The sequence below is a fragment of the Lissotriton vulgaris genome, chromosome 4_1, assembly GCF_964263255.1.
Source record: "Lissotriton vulgaris chromosome 4_1, aLisVul1.2, whole genome shotgun sequence".
In the NCBI taxonomy this organism is placed as follows: domain Eukaryota; kingdom Metazoa; phylum Chordata; class Amphibia; order Caudata; family Salamandridae; genus Lissotriton; species Lissotriton vulgaris.
This window is the reverse complement of record NC_141691.1, coordinates 584,032,947-584,047,717: the sequence shown is the minus strand read 5'-3', so window position 1 is coordinate 584,047,717 and position 14,771 is coordinate 584,032,947. Positions and strand designations below refer to the sequence as shown.

Genomic DNA, 14,771 nt, shown 5'->3' with positions numbered 1-14,771 from the left:
TCTGGGTGGGTGTGTGTGTGTGTGGGTCTGGGTGGGTGTGTGTGTGTGGGGGGGGGTCTGGGTGTGTGTGTGTGTGGGTCTGGGTGGGTGTGTGTCTGTGGGTCTGGGTGTGTGTGTGTGTGTGTGGGTCTGGGTGGGTGTGTGTGTGTGTGGGTCTGGGTGGGTGTGTGTGGGGGTCTGGGTGGGTGTGTGTGTGTGTGGGTCTGGGTGGGTGTGTGTGTGTGTGGGTCTGGGTGGGTGTGTGTGTGGGTCTGGGTGGGTGTGTGTGTGTGTGGGTCTGGGTGGGTGTGTGTGTGTGGGTCTGGGTGGGGGTGTGTGTGTGGGTCTGGGTGGGGGTGTGTGTGTGTGGGTCTGGGTGGGGGTGTGTGTGGGGGGGGGTCTGGGTGGGTGGGGGTGTGTGTGTGGGTCTGGGTGGGTGTGTGTGTGTGGGTCTGGGTGTGTGGGTGTGTGTGGGTCTGGGTGGGTGTGTGTGGCTCTGGGTGGGTGGGTGTGTGTGGCTCTGGGTGGGTGTGTGTGTGGTAGTAATTGCTGTCTCCTGAGCTCGTCCGTAGGGTACAATAGGTCTCACATTTGCGAGAGATTAAGCTAATGGCAATGTAAATGACAATGCCATTTATTTATGTTTTCAAAACCAACACATAAATACAAATGTTGTCATTTACAGTGCCAATAGCTCTAACTTTTCCAAAGGCGAAACCATTGCATTGTAAATGCTTGTTAATCTTGAAATTGAAGGAGTCATAGATGGCGAATTGCGATTATACTCCTTGTGCGGGGACTCTAGGTATACGAACTACACTCGGGACCATTTATCTTTGATTTTGTCAGGGAGTAGATGGGTCATATGTTATAGACATAAAAGAAGGACTGCGAGTAGTTGCCTATTAGGAGCCGGTACATGGCTGACACCGTAGCAAAGTGTCATATACAGGAACATTTTCTCTTCTATAAAATACAAAAAATGAGATAGGAAACCCGCTGCTGTAAAAACACAAACTTGTCTTCATATTACATATGTTTAATATAACTAAATAACACGTTGATTTTTTGAAAATGAAAAATGTGTATTGTTGAAAAACTTGCATAGACTAAAAGAAAGTTACCTTTAAGCTTTTCAAAATGTTTCCTTATCGTGAAAGACGTAAGACAAAGGGGGTATTAAAAAGGCGTCTTTGCCATGATAGCCAGTTAACTCACTAAATGTTAAGTACGTACCACTCTAAAATGGCCGCCAAGATCCTACGTTCTGATGCTCTCAGCCGAAATACAAGCCCTCGGTGTACAGTTACATCTACAACATATCTTGACAGGTGCCGGTGATTATGGAACACATGTAAAGCGGGTTAGCCGTGGCCATCTAGCCTGTGACCCATAGCAGCCCTCGCTGCACCGCGACAGTGACCCGGCCAAGAGCAAAGTCGCGTCACAGGCGGCAACGTGTGCGGGACTGAGCATGGAGCGGGGACGGGCAGCCCGTCTTGGGGCTTTGGCTGGAGGCGGTGTTTGCGCCCTGCTGCTGGGAGGCGTCTTGCTGGTTCAGTTCATCCTGGGATCCAAGAGGCGCACCGGCCGCAAGACCAAATTCATTGAGATGGTGAGTGCTGACGTTCCCTTCAACCCCTCCCAGCGGTATATCAGATCCCACACAGCAGTGACCCGAATCTACATTCTGCTAAGGGTATCCTGCAGAATCCTTCCAGAATCTATAGTGGCCCTGTTAAAAAGAAAAAGAGTGATATTTGGGGGACGTTTGAAATGTAAAGAAGGGCAGATGATGGTGGGAAATTGTTTTTAATCGTGGCAGTGCTGTGAAAGTTTCCTTATGATTGTGATAAAGGGCAGAGCGCTTTTAATTCAGCTTTGCAGTGTTCATATACTATTTTACACAAGGTGGGGTGTGGCAATAGTGGGACAACACAATACCAGGGATAGACCAGTGGGGCAGGGATGGAGTAAGGTGCGATATGATGTGTATTGATTACCTAGCTGCTGTGGAACAGAAGTCACACTTATGTTTATTTTTAAACTTTGCAGCCACCCCTGAGGAAGGGCTGTTTGTGATCCCGAAATGCATTGGGTATTTTAATGGGGCTGCGAAACCCCACGTTCTGATGATTAAGGCCTGGATTGGCATGTCACCTGCATTAGAAATATATGGGATTTGCGGCGTAATCTGAAGAATGAAAAAGCTGTGACAAACTTGTGAAATATAATTTGGATAAGCAGGAATACATGGCAGACAAAGGATTTCTCTGCACTTTTCTTGCTGTGCGACATGTAAATGGAATGTAAACACACCCCATCTTGTTTTGAAATGTACTTTACTGTAGTGGACCTGGAGGCCAACAGATGCTGTCCAATGCTTCTAAATTTAAGAGTCGCTCACATCCATAAACTCTCTAAGTTAGTGGCTGTAGCAGGTCCTCCGTTCACCCATGTCACTCTCAAAGCTACTTTGACTGCACACTTTGCTCCTCTGGTCAACCTGGATTACAAGAGGCTCACCTGACACCCAAGGAATCAGTGGATCAATTCTATGCCAGACTCTGAGAACTCACGAGCACCTGCACCTTAACCAACAAACTTGAGATCTGGGCGCAGTTCATATGAGTTTGTTGATTCGTCTAGTTAAGGGAGCAGATTCTACAAGTCCCTGGCATGAGCATGGTGCACATTCTCAAGCTGGGTAGGTCAAAGGAACTCTCAAAGGCTATAGTGGCCCACATGGAGGTGGCCCGCCAACACACCATCAAGATGGAACCATCAATTAGACGACCAGTACACCAAGCCAAACACCAACATACTAGATCGCCACCAGTCGTCCCAGCCCAGCAGTTCATGTCGGTGGTGTGGATTTGTCATTCTACATGCAAGTACATTTCCTGCCTAAGGGAGGTAGTGCTCTTCCTGCAGAAAGATGAATCACTATACCAAAGTCTGCAGCTGTGCTCCACTTTTGAAAACACCAAAAAAGAAAGTGGCCACCTGCGTAGATGCGGAGTGCAAGATGGCAGAGGAGGACGGCAACATTGATGATGACCCCACAGAAATCAAACTGCATGTCATACATGATGTAGAATCAATTCGGGAAGGAAGCCCCCAAGGGCCCGGGTGCCAAATCAAGCTGGATGGCCAGCACAAGACGGTGCTAGTCGACACAGGGGCCTCCATCAATATCTTGCCCCTATTGTTGCTACAGGCCATGCCCACACTGCCAGTTGTTGTTCCATGACCACCAGAGTGTACACTTTTTGCACCCACACCTGTGTCCCACTTGCCGGAGTCTTTACCTCGGTCATTGAACACCAGGGCAGGCCAACCAAAGCCAAGCTATATGTCATCGAGAGTGGATCTGACATGCTGCTCAGTTGCCACACTGCCGAATGACTCCAGTTGGTACATTTCGGTTTGGGATTCATGCCAGTGAAGTAGACTCATGTTCTCGGTGAATTTGAGACCCTATTTAAAGGAACTAGCCCTTAATAAATCAAATGGTTATTAAACACAGAAAAAAATCCTTGAGCACACATGATTAAAAAGGTCCACTGTAAATATAGCACAAGTCTAGTTTCTAGTTATCACACTCTTGAGTCTTTATTACATCTCTGCGAACATGTGTTTCGTCGCGAAATCGTATCGCCCACGACTTTGTCAGGGCTAGAAGATTAACAAAATTTCCATTTACACAGGCTATCCATAAAATTACATTACCACTAGTATCCAACCCCTCGTGACAAAATCTACATTATAAAAGTAATTAATTTCCAACAGATACCATATTGGTATACCCATTGTAAAAACCCTTCAACAACAGTCAAGATACACATTTCAATCACAGTATTCTACTCACAAAAATATATAAAGAATTAGCAATATCACAAAACATTTTGTAGGTCAGGCTACCATCAAATCCTCTTGGCACCTCTGTCCCGTCACATAACAACTTTCTCGACCCACATTGAGTGATGGCACTAAAAAACGCCTCCGCTTTGGAATTTCTAGTGCAGCTGAAGTGTTTCAGGATATTATCTGAGGAGTGTTAGCTGACTCCTAGGGATGTTAAATGTTAGCGACCAAATTCAGGTACACGGCCCCTCCATTGAAGAACATCTTCCCACGATGGTGTCCAAGGGCCTCCAGGAGAGTAGGCTTACCTTCCACTGAGAGGGGAAAATGTGAATTCCTTAAAGAAGATTTTTAATTTCCTCGGCTATTGTTTTTAACACAAAGGGAGTCACCCCGTATCCGGCCAAGGTCCAGGACATACAAGCAGCACCTGCATCCACCACGGTCAATGGAGTCTACAGTTTTTGGGAATGCTGACTTACTGTTGTCATTTCATGTGGAATCTCTCACAACTCCCAGAACCACTAGGAGAAGTCACTAAAGCCTCAGCCCCCTGGCAATGGAGTGCAGAGCAGTCACATGTGTTCCAGGCCACGAAACAGGTGCTATCTGAGGACATCACAGTGTCACATTTTGATCCAGCCACTTCTCAAGAAACTAAGGAAGCCGTGGATACAGAGGATTACTTAAAAATGGTCGTTGAGCAATATTGTCTCTACCCATCTCCCTAGCTGACATTATAGAGGTGACCGGGGCTGATGACTGCCTCCAGTCCACCATTGCTGCCATCCGCTCTGAGAAATTGGTCAACATACTTGCCAACTTGGCACACAACACAGCAGCAGAGTCCTGATACACATTACAATCCTTGCATAATATGAGGGGTGAGTTCACTGTCACTGCGGATGAATGCCTCCTCTGGGGACCTCATTTGGTAGTACCCTCCCGTTTGACATGGAATGGAAGCTCTTGCCCATGGGTCACACCAAGGAATCATCAGAGCCAAGAATATGCTGTGCAGTAAATTGTGGTTCCTGAGCCTATATGATATGGTTGAACGCACCATCCTGGCTTATGCCCAGCAGCAGGCAGTCCTGACCCTCTGCTGCCCATAATCACTGAGCCAATCCCGGAAACCCATGGCACTGTGCCAGTGTGGATTAGGACTGCCTTCCTGATGGTCGTTACCTGTTGACCATCATTGATGATTTTTCGAAATACCCAGAAATGAAATTCATGCCATCTACATCGATAGCAAAGTTTGAAAATGTCATGGCCACTCATAGTCAGATAAAATAACTATGTACGGACAATAGTTCCCCTTTCAATATCCAGGATGTGGCTAGCTATTTTGTTGTCCAGGAACACCAAGCATCGCTAAATCAATCCACGTTGACCCTAGGTAAATTGGGATGACAAGCATTTTATGCAAATCATCAACAAGGTTAACCAGATTGCTCAAGCGGAGCAGCAAAAAATGTGAAAATGGCTCTCTATATTTTTCCAAAAGACTGCTGACTCGTACCTCACCTCACCAATGGGGTAGCTCCCAGTATCCTCTGTTTCAGATAAAGGGTGTAAAACGTAATACCACCGCCTCCTCGGTGGGCGAGCACCCCAGCTAGTAACCGCTAGCCCCCAATTCTGAGACACACACAAAACCAAAAGATATCCATATGCAGGCGGGCTACAGTCCCTAACATCCAAATCGCAGACAGGGTGCTGGTACAAGATCACCACTTCTTGAAAGCAAATTCCGCCTGCCTTTTGAGTGTTTACTATGGCAAGTCACGGGGTTCACAGGGATGATGGTAATGGCTAATAGTGGTCAGTTAACTGTAACGCAAAATGTGTCGGTGACATAAGGCACCTGTTGGCCCATCAAGGTCTGCTGTAACGCCAACGGGGTACACGGAGAAAACATCAACACCGGACATTACAGTAGAAGAATTTGACGGAGCAGAATTACCTCCCTTAGTTTCAGAAGTGCCAATGACCACAGGCTCCTCTACAATAAAGGACCCTGGGTACGGTTTATCAAGCTATAACCTCAGACTGAACCCTACTTCATCACAGCAATTTCAGGACTATGCGGTTAGACCACAGTAGGTCGTTTGGGGTTGTCTACCCAGATGGCAGAAGGAACGTTCCAAGAACTCTGTTTTGTGTGTTAATGTTTTTTGGGGGGGGGGGAGTTAAGGAGGAATGTAATGTTGATCGCAGTAGTGGTGTTACATTGAGCAACCCTGATTAGTTTGGGCATTTGTGATTTGATCCAAGGTCACCTTACCCCTAGGTATAATAAACCAGGCAGTGCCACGTAACGGCAGTCTTCCACACATGCCAGAACTAAGCAGGTGATTATTTGCGATTGCCACCGAATGCACCGCCTAAGTGGTAACCCAGCGCTAGCCAGCACGGCCTGATCACCATCTAGGGAGTCCTACCTGCCCAAGAACACAACAGCCATTTATCCTGCTGCGCATGTCCCTACCATTAGTGCCTTTTTAACAATGTCTTTCTTGGTATTTAACATAGAAAACTTATTAGCAGTAGTGGTAATGTTAACATTACAAATGCACAAAAATGTTACATGCTGTATGACACAGCACATGACAAACTCGGCTTCAGCTTTGCTAAAGAAATGCCTTTCAAAACTAAGGTGCCGATTTCGATATCAGACGGACCTAAATCCATCTAACAGTGATCTGGAAATGGGACCGACCGACCTCCTGTCAGCGGTCCCAAACCAGCAATTAGGATGCAACCAAACACTGTTCTGTCGCACTCCTATTCTTTACAATGGGAGCATGCATTCCAACTGGAATGCATGATCTCATTGTAAAGAGCTGAGCTGCAGTTGATCCCTGCACCCCATCCATCGGGTGCAGGGATCAACAGGGGGCACCATATGTGCCCCCTTGGCCGCCATCCGGAGGCCTTGCACCCATGGGGGCCCTGCTGGTGGCCCCCAAAGTCGACTTCCCACAGCCTTTCTGTGTCAGAAAGGCCTGCACAGAAAGGCTGTCGGAATCCGATATTGTAATGGGCAGAAATAGCTGCCCTTGGGATTACAGGATGCTTTCCAAATGGCAGACGGGCTCTCCGAGCATGCCGTAAGCCATTCGGCCATCTCCATAGAAATGGGTCGGTCAGAAATGAATCCAAACAGGAGATTGCTATGCCGTAGGTACAGCTCCGACCAAGGGTTGGAGACGTTTCCTACGGCATCGTACTCGGCCCCTAAGTGTTATAGCTAGATGGACTTATGAGGTTGTGAACATGAGCAACATTTAAGTGCTGCGCTCTTGCTCACCTTACTAGCTCTGAGAACTGAGACTATTTTTCATTGGTATGAAATTGTTGGGAAGTAGGAACATATTTGGAAACTACATGGTAGCAACAAGTCCTGGACATCCGGACACCCTAGGTTATTAATGACAGGTTGTGAATAACATGAACAACAGGGAGGTGCAAGAATATCGTTCAGCCAGATGCAGACCCATAACATCCGAGTGTCTCAGTCCCTTATATGATTCCGCTGGGCAACGCTCACTTTTTGATGGACACCTTATTGCATTTTGGGATTTGTAGATTTCCTCCCAGCATGCAAAGTGTTGGTTAATAAGGCTAGACTGTGTCAAGGTTTCATACATGTGAGACTAATTGGCAGCAGTGAAAGCATCTGTACCATTGTGTATAGACTCCCTGCATATCGGTATGTGCAGACCATACCTGTGTTTTTGAACTCCCTCATATCCCTTGAATGCAAATCCTTCACGCATACCTGTGAGAAGTTGGCCTGGTATATGATGTACACTATTCTAGTGAGCACCAAGCACCAGTCCAAACAATCCTTATGGTGATGGTTGTAAAGTCAACCTTATAGACCAGCTATCCTAGAGGTAGCATGGACAAAGCAGTCTTAGGCTAAACTCAAGAGGGCATGTGAAGCCAGCTGTTTTACCATATGCAATCCCTTTAATACCAAATGAAAGGACACCACACAGGATATATATTCAAAATATATATGTATTTATTTCTAAAGCAATCCCCTGGACACTTTGAGCACAGAAGCACAAGCGCATAACAATTAACTTAATATAACATACAAAAGTTGCACAAATATGGATAGGGTCGGGTGGCCCGCTAAACCATATACTAAAAAAGTGGTATAAGTGCCACGTCACGAACAATGGTAAGGCCTAGGGCCTTGGGAATCGCTGGGGCTACACTGGACTAACAATGGTTAGGGAGCAGGAGGCCCACGGGATGCGTCTGCAGTGTCTAAAGGCACATGTGTGCACACATAGAAGTCAATTGGTGCGTAAAAATAGAAAGTTAAAGGTTTGGGAGTCTTCCGACTGGACTAGAAGCTAACCACTTGAAACTAGGACACTAGGAGAGTTACTCTTTACAGGAGCACCGCAGTACTCGCGTTACCTAACCCACAGGAAGCGGGTGCATAGGTCCCAAAGTGTGTCTGGTTTCTTCGTGGAGTTCTATGGAGCCTTGGAGAAAAGATGCTGCAGGCGGCCAGGAGAGAAGAGTCCGGGTGGATCGAAGATGTAGAGGACCTGAAAGCAGAGGGGACAGAGTCTGGGTCACTAGCCAGTGACCAGGAAGGAACCAGGAAGGAACCAGGCGATGTCGCAAAGCAATCAGGTGCTGATGGGAAGCTTGTCTCTGCAGCCACGTGGACCAGGAGTCGTCGATGATGACCAGGAGTCAGGCATGGACTGTCCCACGAAGGCTCTCGCTGTCGGCTGTGTCTGCTTCAGGATTGGAGTCAACAAGCCTTGGCAAAGGCAACCCACGCAGGATACGATGTAGGCTTCTTTTGAGGGAATCCTACAAAGCGCAAGTTGTTCCGCCGGGCCCGCCCTTCCGCATCCTCGGCTCGGAGTGCCAGGCCCTTCTGAATGCTCTCCATACTGGCCACCTTACGCTTCAGAGCCGCGACGTCGTCCTCCACCCCTGAAATCCGGGTCTCTGCCTCCGTGATGCGGGACACAGCGTTTCGCGAGTCCTGGCGCAATAACATGACATCCGAGCCTATTTTGGCGTCCAGCATATCCCGGGACTGGGTAATTGCTGCCATCAAAGCTGCGTTGTCCGGTGTCTTGTTGCCCTCCTGCAGCTCCTGCCCCCGCCGGGTCCAGTAAATTTGTCGATGGGCCCATGTTTTGTGGCCTCGCCACTGCCTTTGTCCCGCGTCATGGCCACCAGTGGTAGGTATCCACCCGAATTCCTATGTGATTTTAGTGTTTTTCTACATGTATCTCTTCCTTGAGTGACTTTAGAAGAGGTGTGGTGCAGCAGCCAGGGCGACTGACGCTGGACACTGGGGATTACGGTTCGATTCCCGGCTCTGGTGTCATCCCAGCACCATGTGACTCTGCTCAATAGATCACTTAATCTTCCCGACGGCCCCCAGCGCCTTGACACCTTCGGGTAATTGTTCGCGCTTTACAAATACTGGACATTACTTTTACTTCACAGCTTGTACATTTGCAATTTGTCCCTCCTTTCACTCTACTTGTTTATATAACTCCAACCACTAGTATATGTAGTAGACCTTTGTACTTACTACCATTCCTATGTGATTGTAGAGTTTATCTGTTTGTATCTCTTCCTTGAGTGACTTTACGACTTGTACATTTGCAATTTTTTCCCTCCTTTCGCTCCAGTTGTACATTTGCAATTCTTTTCCTGTTTATATCTCTTATGTAACTCATGTAATCCAAAGTCCTTATCTAACGCAACTGGTTCTTTTGTAAAGCACTCTGAAACCTTCGGGTAATGTTCGCGCTGTATAAAATCGCAATAAATAAATAGTAATGGAAACAATGGGCAGCCTTGCCAGTCCTTTGGGATACATGTAGTTTCTCTGAAAGGTACCCATTTAACCGGATTCAGGCTGAAGGTTAGGTGTACAGAGTCAAGACTATGTGTTAAAATGTATTTCCCATGTTAAATTTGTGCATGACTGAATGCAGGAAGGTCCACTAAACCTTATCAAATGCCTTTTCTGCATCCAGAGCCATGGCTACTGTAGGGGAGGTAGTGCATTAGCTTTTTCTATTACATGTTGAAAGAGCCTGATATTGTCAGAAGTGAGTCTTCCTTTGACAAAGCCAGTGTGGGATCTGTTGGGCAAGATTTTTTTCAAGTCTCAGTGCTTAACTTTTTTGTATAAAATTTGCAATATACATTTAAAAAAATGTTGTTCTTGATTTTACAAAACTTTAGCCTATCGTCCAACTATCATTATCATCCAAGTACCGTTCAGTATCTTGAGCAGGCAGTTGTTTAAATTGCATTTTAACCTTTTTCTAGGTTACATAGTCCATGCAGTGTTGCACTATAGGACCTGTGGATGGAAGCAGTTTGCTTGTCCTTGCATTATGTAGAAGTTAAGAAGAAACTTCTAAACAGGAAACCTAGCAAATGCAAACCTATAACAAAGAACAGAACCTTCCCCCAAACATTAGACCGATCTTCCAAAATACTAGAGCATATGTGCACCATCCTCTTCTAGAAGACCAGCAATCTCATCACCTACGGATTTATGAAGCAATAGTATCAGCACACTTCATTACATCTGGCCCTTCTGTCTGTCTTATTCTCTCAATGGTTTCAGTAAACAAGTTTACTAGCTCGCCCTAGAAGTCTCCAATAGGGTATTTATTTACACAGCCCCAGTTGTTCCTCAGTATATAGGGTGGCACCCTCTGCTGTTGCTCACTTCTTGAACTTTCCCTTCGCACCACGGGAACCCTCTGGGGACCTCCAGTACATTGCTATAACCTGCTTAGCGAGCACAAAGGCCAGATCAAGAAATTTGGAGCCCACCCTCCTCTTATGATCATGTGCAGAGCCCCAGTAGACCAGTCTCAACTGTGTGCAGCTCTATTCTGCCCACCAACCTCTCCAGCTCCTTGGTCTCTGCCTGCCAAAATGTTTTAATCACAGGGCGGCTCTGTCAAATTGTATAAAAGTTTGCCTCCCTTGGAGCACACCTAGGGTGCTGCTGCCCATCGTCCGTTTCGGTTGTGACGCTGAACCTGCGGGGTTTAAGGTTTGTGACATGTAGGTAATTGAACTGTATGAATTTAAACCTAGTGTTCCTAGACACCTGGTGAGGTAGCTCTTTCCTAATTCCTCAGTTCTCTCACCACCGCGCCTTCCCAGTAAGTTCTCAACCTTGTCAGAGTGCTCAGAGACCTAGATTGTAGGGATCTACAAATCCAGTTTATCAGTTTGCCTACCCCAAATGTAAGAAATACTTGTAAAATTTTGTATGGCTGTGGCTCAGTGTGATACTCCGCCCATCAGTTCCCCAGAGATTGTTGTAGGGTGGCATATATCAGGTTATCAGGGATTGGGAGTCTGGCAGGCCACCCTCACTAACCATGCTCTCGAACTCACTGAATTTCCTGTCTTTGTAACAGTCACTCACCGTTTGAATCCCGCCTCCGTCCACGCCTTTAGTCGTCTAATGTGAAAAAAAACCCACATGCACTGGAAATGGAAGTGGAAGTGCCGGTTCATACGGTGGATGATGTTCAGTTTTGCAGAGACCTCCAACAGCACAATACAATCTTAAGCAATCTTGGATGACCAGCCACCTAAAGTTTATTACCCATCAGCAATGGTATCAGGGCTGCCTCCTGACTTCTCACCTATGCAGCATTGCTTTGCTGATTTTCTAATTTACATTTAAAATGGATGTTGGTTTGTTTCTCATACCTGAGTTCATTCCAAAAAACAAAGGGAAGTAGGGCTGCGCGGTCCCCTCCCTGAGCCGTTATTTGTCCCGGTAATTAAGGGGTGGGGGTCGCGTGGCCCCTCTCCCTAGGCCTTGTTAGGCCTTGGTGCCATACCCCAGGTCATTCCTAAAAATAAAGGGAAGGAAGGCTGTGAGCCCCCTCCCCAAGCCTTTATTGTCCCCGGGACCCCAGGGCCCTCATCACTTAAAAGTGGGTGCCCTGGTGCTCACCTAAGAAATTCACCATATACTCTTTGGGAGCAGTGGGGCAGCCCAAAGGCTCCAAGGCCCCTGCTGCCTACCCGGATAATGCGGTAGCTGGCATTGCTCTTTCCCAGAGGGAGCAGCTACTAATGTTACTCCCTACAGGCGGGAGCAATATTTTGATTTGTTTCTCTGCCTGCATCAATGTGGGCAGGAGAACAGATCAAATGTCCGCTCCAACGGGTGGAAGCATTTTTAAAGCTCCCACCTGCTGGGAGCAGACTTGGTGTTTGCTCTGCTTGGCGGGAGATTAAAAAAATGCTCCCTATCAATCAAGAACGAACACAGGTCTTCCTGCCCACATCTATTTCCCAGGAGTGGGCTTCCTGGGCTATAGCTAGTGATCCAGCCCCCGAAAATGGTATCCCCGGGACCATTAATGGCTCAGGTAGGGGGTTGGGCACGAAACGCCCCTCCCTTAAAGTAATCTGGCCCGTATTTGGTTTCCTGGGTCCTTTATTGGCTGGGGGAGGGAGACCTTGCGGGCTCCGTCCCCATTTAAAGTAATTTCAGACCTATAGTTGAGCTCCCTTCGACCTTTGGAGGCTCGGGGAGAGGGACCCATAGCCCCCTCCCCTTATTTGCAAATTTCAGCCCTAGGGGAGGGCTCCCTCTGGCCATTGATGATTCTGGGAGGGGAGCCTGCATGCTTCCCCTCCCCTTATTTTCAAATTTTGGCCCCAGAGCCTTTAATGGCTCGAGGTGCGGGGCACGCAGCCCCCCTCTCCTTATTGAATTCAGCCCTGGATTTGGGATAACCAAGGCTCATAGTTGATGAATTCGCCCGGCCACCAGTTTATCTTATTTCCCCTTAATCCCACTTGAGTTCCACGGGATAACTGGACTTTTTTTAACCGTTTTCTTTTTGGGGGGGGGGGGGGGGGGGTTGTTCCCCAGGAGGGGTCCCTCTGGGTACCTCTACCCGCTATGGGGCCTGGTCAGGGTATCTCTGCCCTGCCCCCTTATATTATTTTATTTTTTAACTTTAAGACAGGGGAATAGCTGAAAGCAACATTTTTGTCATGTTGCTCGCAGTCGATCAGAGTTCCTGTTGGAGCGAGATGGCCCAAGCGAAATAAAACTCCCTGGTCCAATCTGAATGCTCCATTTTTAAATTTGCACGCCCGAAAGCGTCTGTCGGGCCTTTCATGAACCAAACTGTCCAGATCTACAATTCTTGTTGACCCTTAATTTCTGAAAAACTGCTAAACTGATTTAGACAAAATTAGACAAATCACAAACTATGGACCAGGATGAAGCTTACTGCCAAATTTGGTGTAATTCTGTTCAGCATTCAAAGTCATTAGCAACACGTAAAAACTTTTTTTTTTCTATGGAACAGCTGACCTGACTATAACTACCCAGTGGCGACTGCCACTGCGTAATTTAAAATAAATATTTATATCTGTAATGTGTGTGTTCACGCACACATTTCTATATACATGTTAATATATACATATGTACATACATAATATTTACACATGTACAGGTACATCCCTTTGCAAAATCTAAACCCATAAAGAATGCACACGCACACAACAGTTAAATATGTATTACATTCCCCTTTATACGTGCCTTACCTTCTAATGTCCTTTGCACACTTGTTTTGTTGCTGTGTTATGTAATATGCTGTTATGCCTCAGGGCCCTGTGTTTTAAATGCCAGATGAACGAATATTTGGTTGCAAAACACTTGGCACAGTTTGCGACCAGTAAATGTGTTTAAGAACCAGAACCAACCTATCTAGTAATAGGTTGGTTTTTACAAATCGGAAATGTTGTGGTTTTCAATCCGACATACCTCATGAGTATTAACGGTAGGTTTCCAATTGCAACTCGTTACGATTTTCTGACTCCTAAAAGGGATTAGTGGATATAAAAAAGCATTTTGTAGATTGCAAACGAATTGGAGCATTTGTGACTGTTAAAAAGATTAGCGTGTCTCGCTCTTAATCCTTGGTGTGCCAGGGGACTGGGGTTTTGCTTTCCAGGAAATTGTAACCTGGACCCCACGTGCGGCAGTGCACACCGCTGCCAGTGAGCCGTATGCCAAACTCGGCCCTCCTATGGTCACTCAAAGTTAAATTTATCTGTGGTGTGTGGTCCGTTCACATATAAACGAAGTGCTCCTGCTTATCTGCACTTGTTTGATATAGAGAAAATTAGTGCATTTAGTAAATGTATTTCCTTGGAAAGCCACCAGAGGTCACCACAACTCTTAATTTACTGTTTATTACCGCCTTTTAACTCTACATGGTGTTAGTTGCCCGTCAGCAGGATCCAAGCATAGAATTTGTTGTTTCTGATTTTTAACTATAGGTAGCCTAGCACCAACGATAAGGTGGTTTGAAGGTCAGGGCTGCGCAATTTGGTAGCTGGTAACCACCACAAGCCATCTACATTTCGAATTCTAAACCTCTTATTGTGGCTCGCGTTACACTGCGTGTTGAGAGAGATTGTTTGGTATCTTGTCAATTGCTTTGTTGTATGATGTAGTGCAGTGTTGGTGTGATGCCAACAGCAGCTGATCACGCATTGACCTGGGAAACTTGGCAGCTGTGCAAGGTTTACTGTGGTTTTGGTGATGGATGGTGCAATATGGAATTGAACAAATTGTTTTAATAACGTACACTAAGTATTAGTAATTAATATCCTAGCTTTGTGGCCAGTGGTGGCTTAGTATGGTGCTTTAGGAAATGGCGTGGCGCTATGTGCAATGGATGGTACGACATTCTTAAGCATATGGTTTGATGATATTTTATTGTGTATTGAAATTGTGTTTTTCTGTGCAATATTGTGTGGTGTTATGGCATAATATGATATACTGCTGGATTATGTGAAGTAGTGTTGAGTGGAATTGCCTGGTACTGTCTGGAGGTGTGTGTTTGAGC

General features: G+C 46.4%; 1 protein-coding gene across 3 annotated transcripts in view; it reads left to right on the top strand.

The window, feature by feature from the left end:
* The first annotated feature begins 1,256 nt into the window (after window positions 1-1,256).
* Window positions 1,257-14,771, top strand: part of NT5C3A (5'-nucleotidase, cytosolic IIIA) — a 459,065-nt gene continuing 445,550 nt past the window's right edge. The window contains exon 1 of one of the 3 annotated variants that reach the window (XM_086964804.1): window positions 1,257-1,594. In XM_086964804.1, coding sequence (XP_086820930.1) covers window positions 1,454-1,594 — 141 coding nt within the window. In that variant the 5' untranslated portion in view covers window positions 1,257-1,453. The remainder of the gene's footprint in view (window positions 1,595-14,771) is intronic. The other 2 variants (XM_086964808.1, XM_086964806.1) reach the window with 2 other exon arrangements.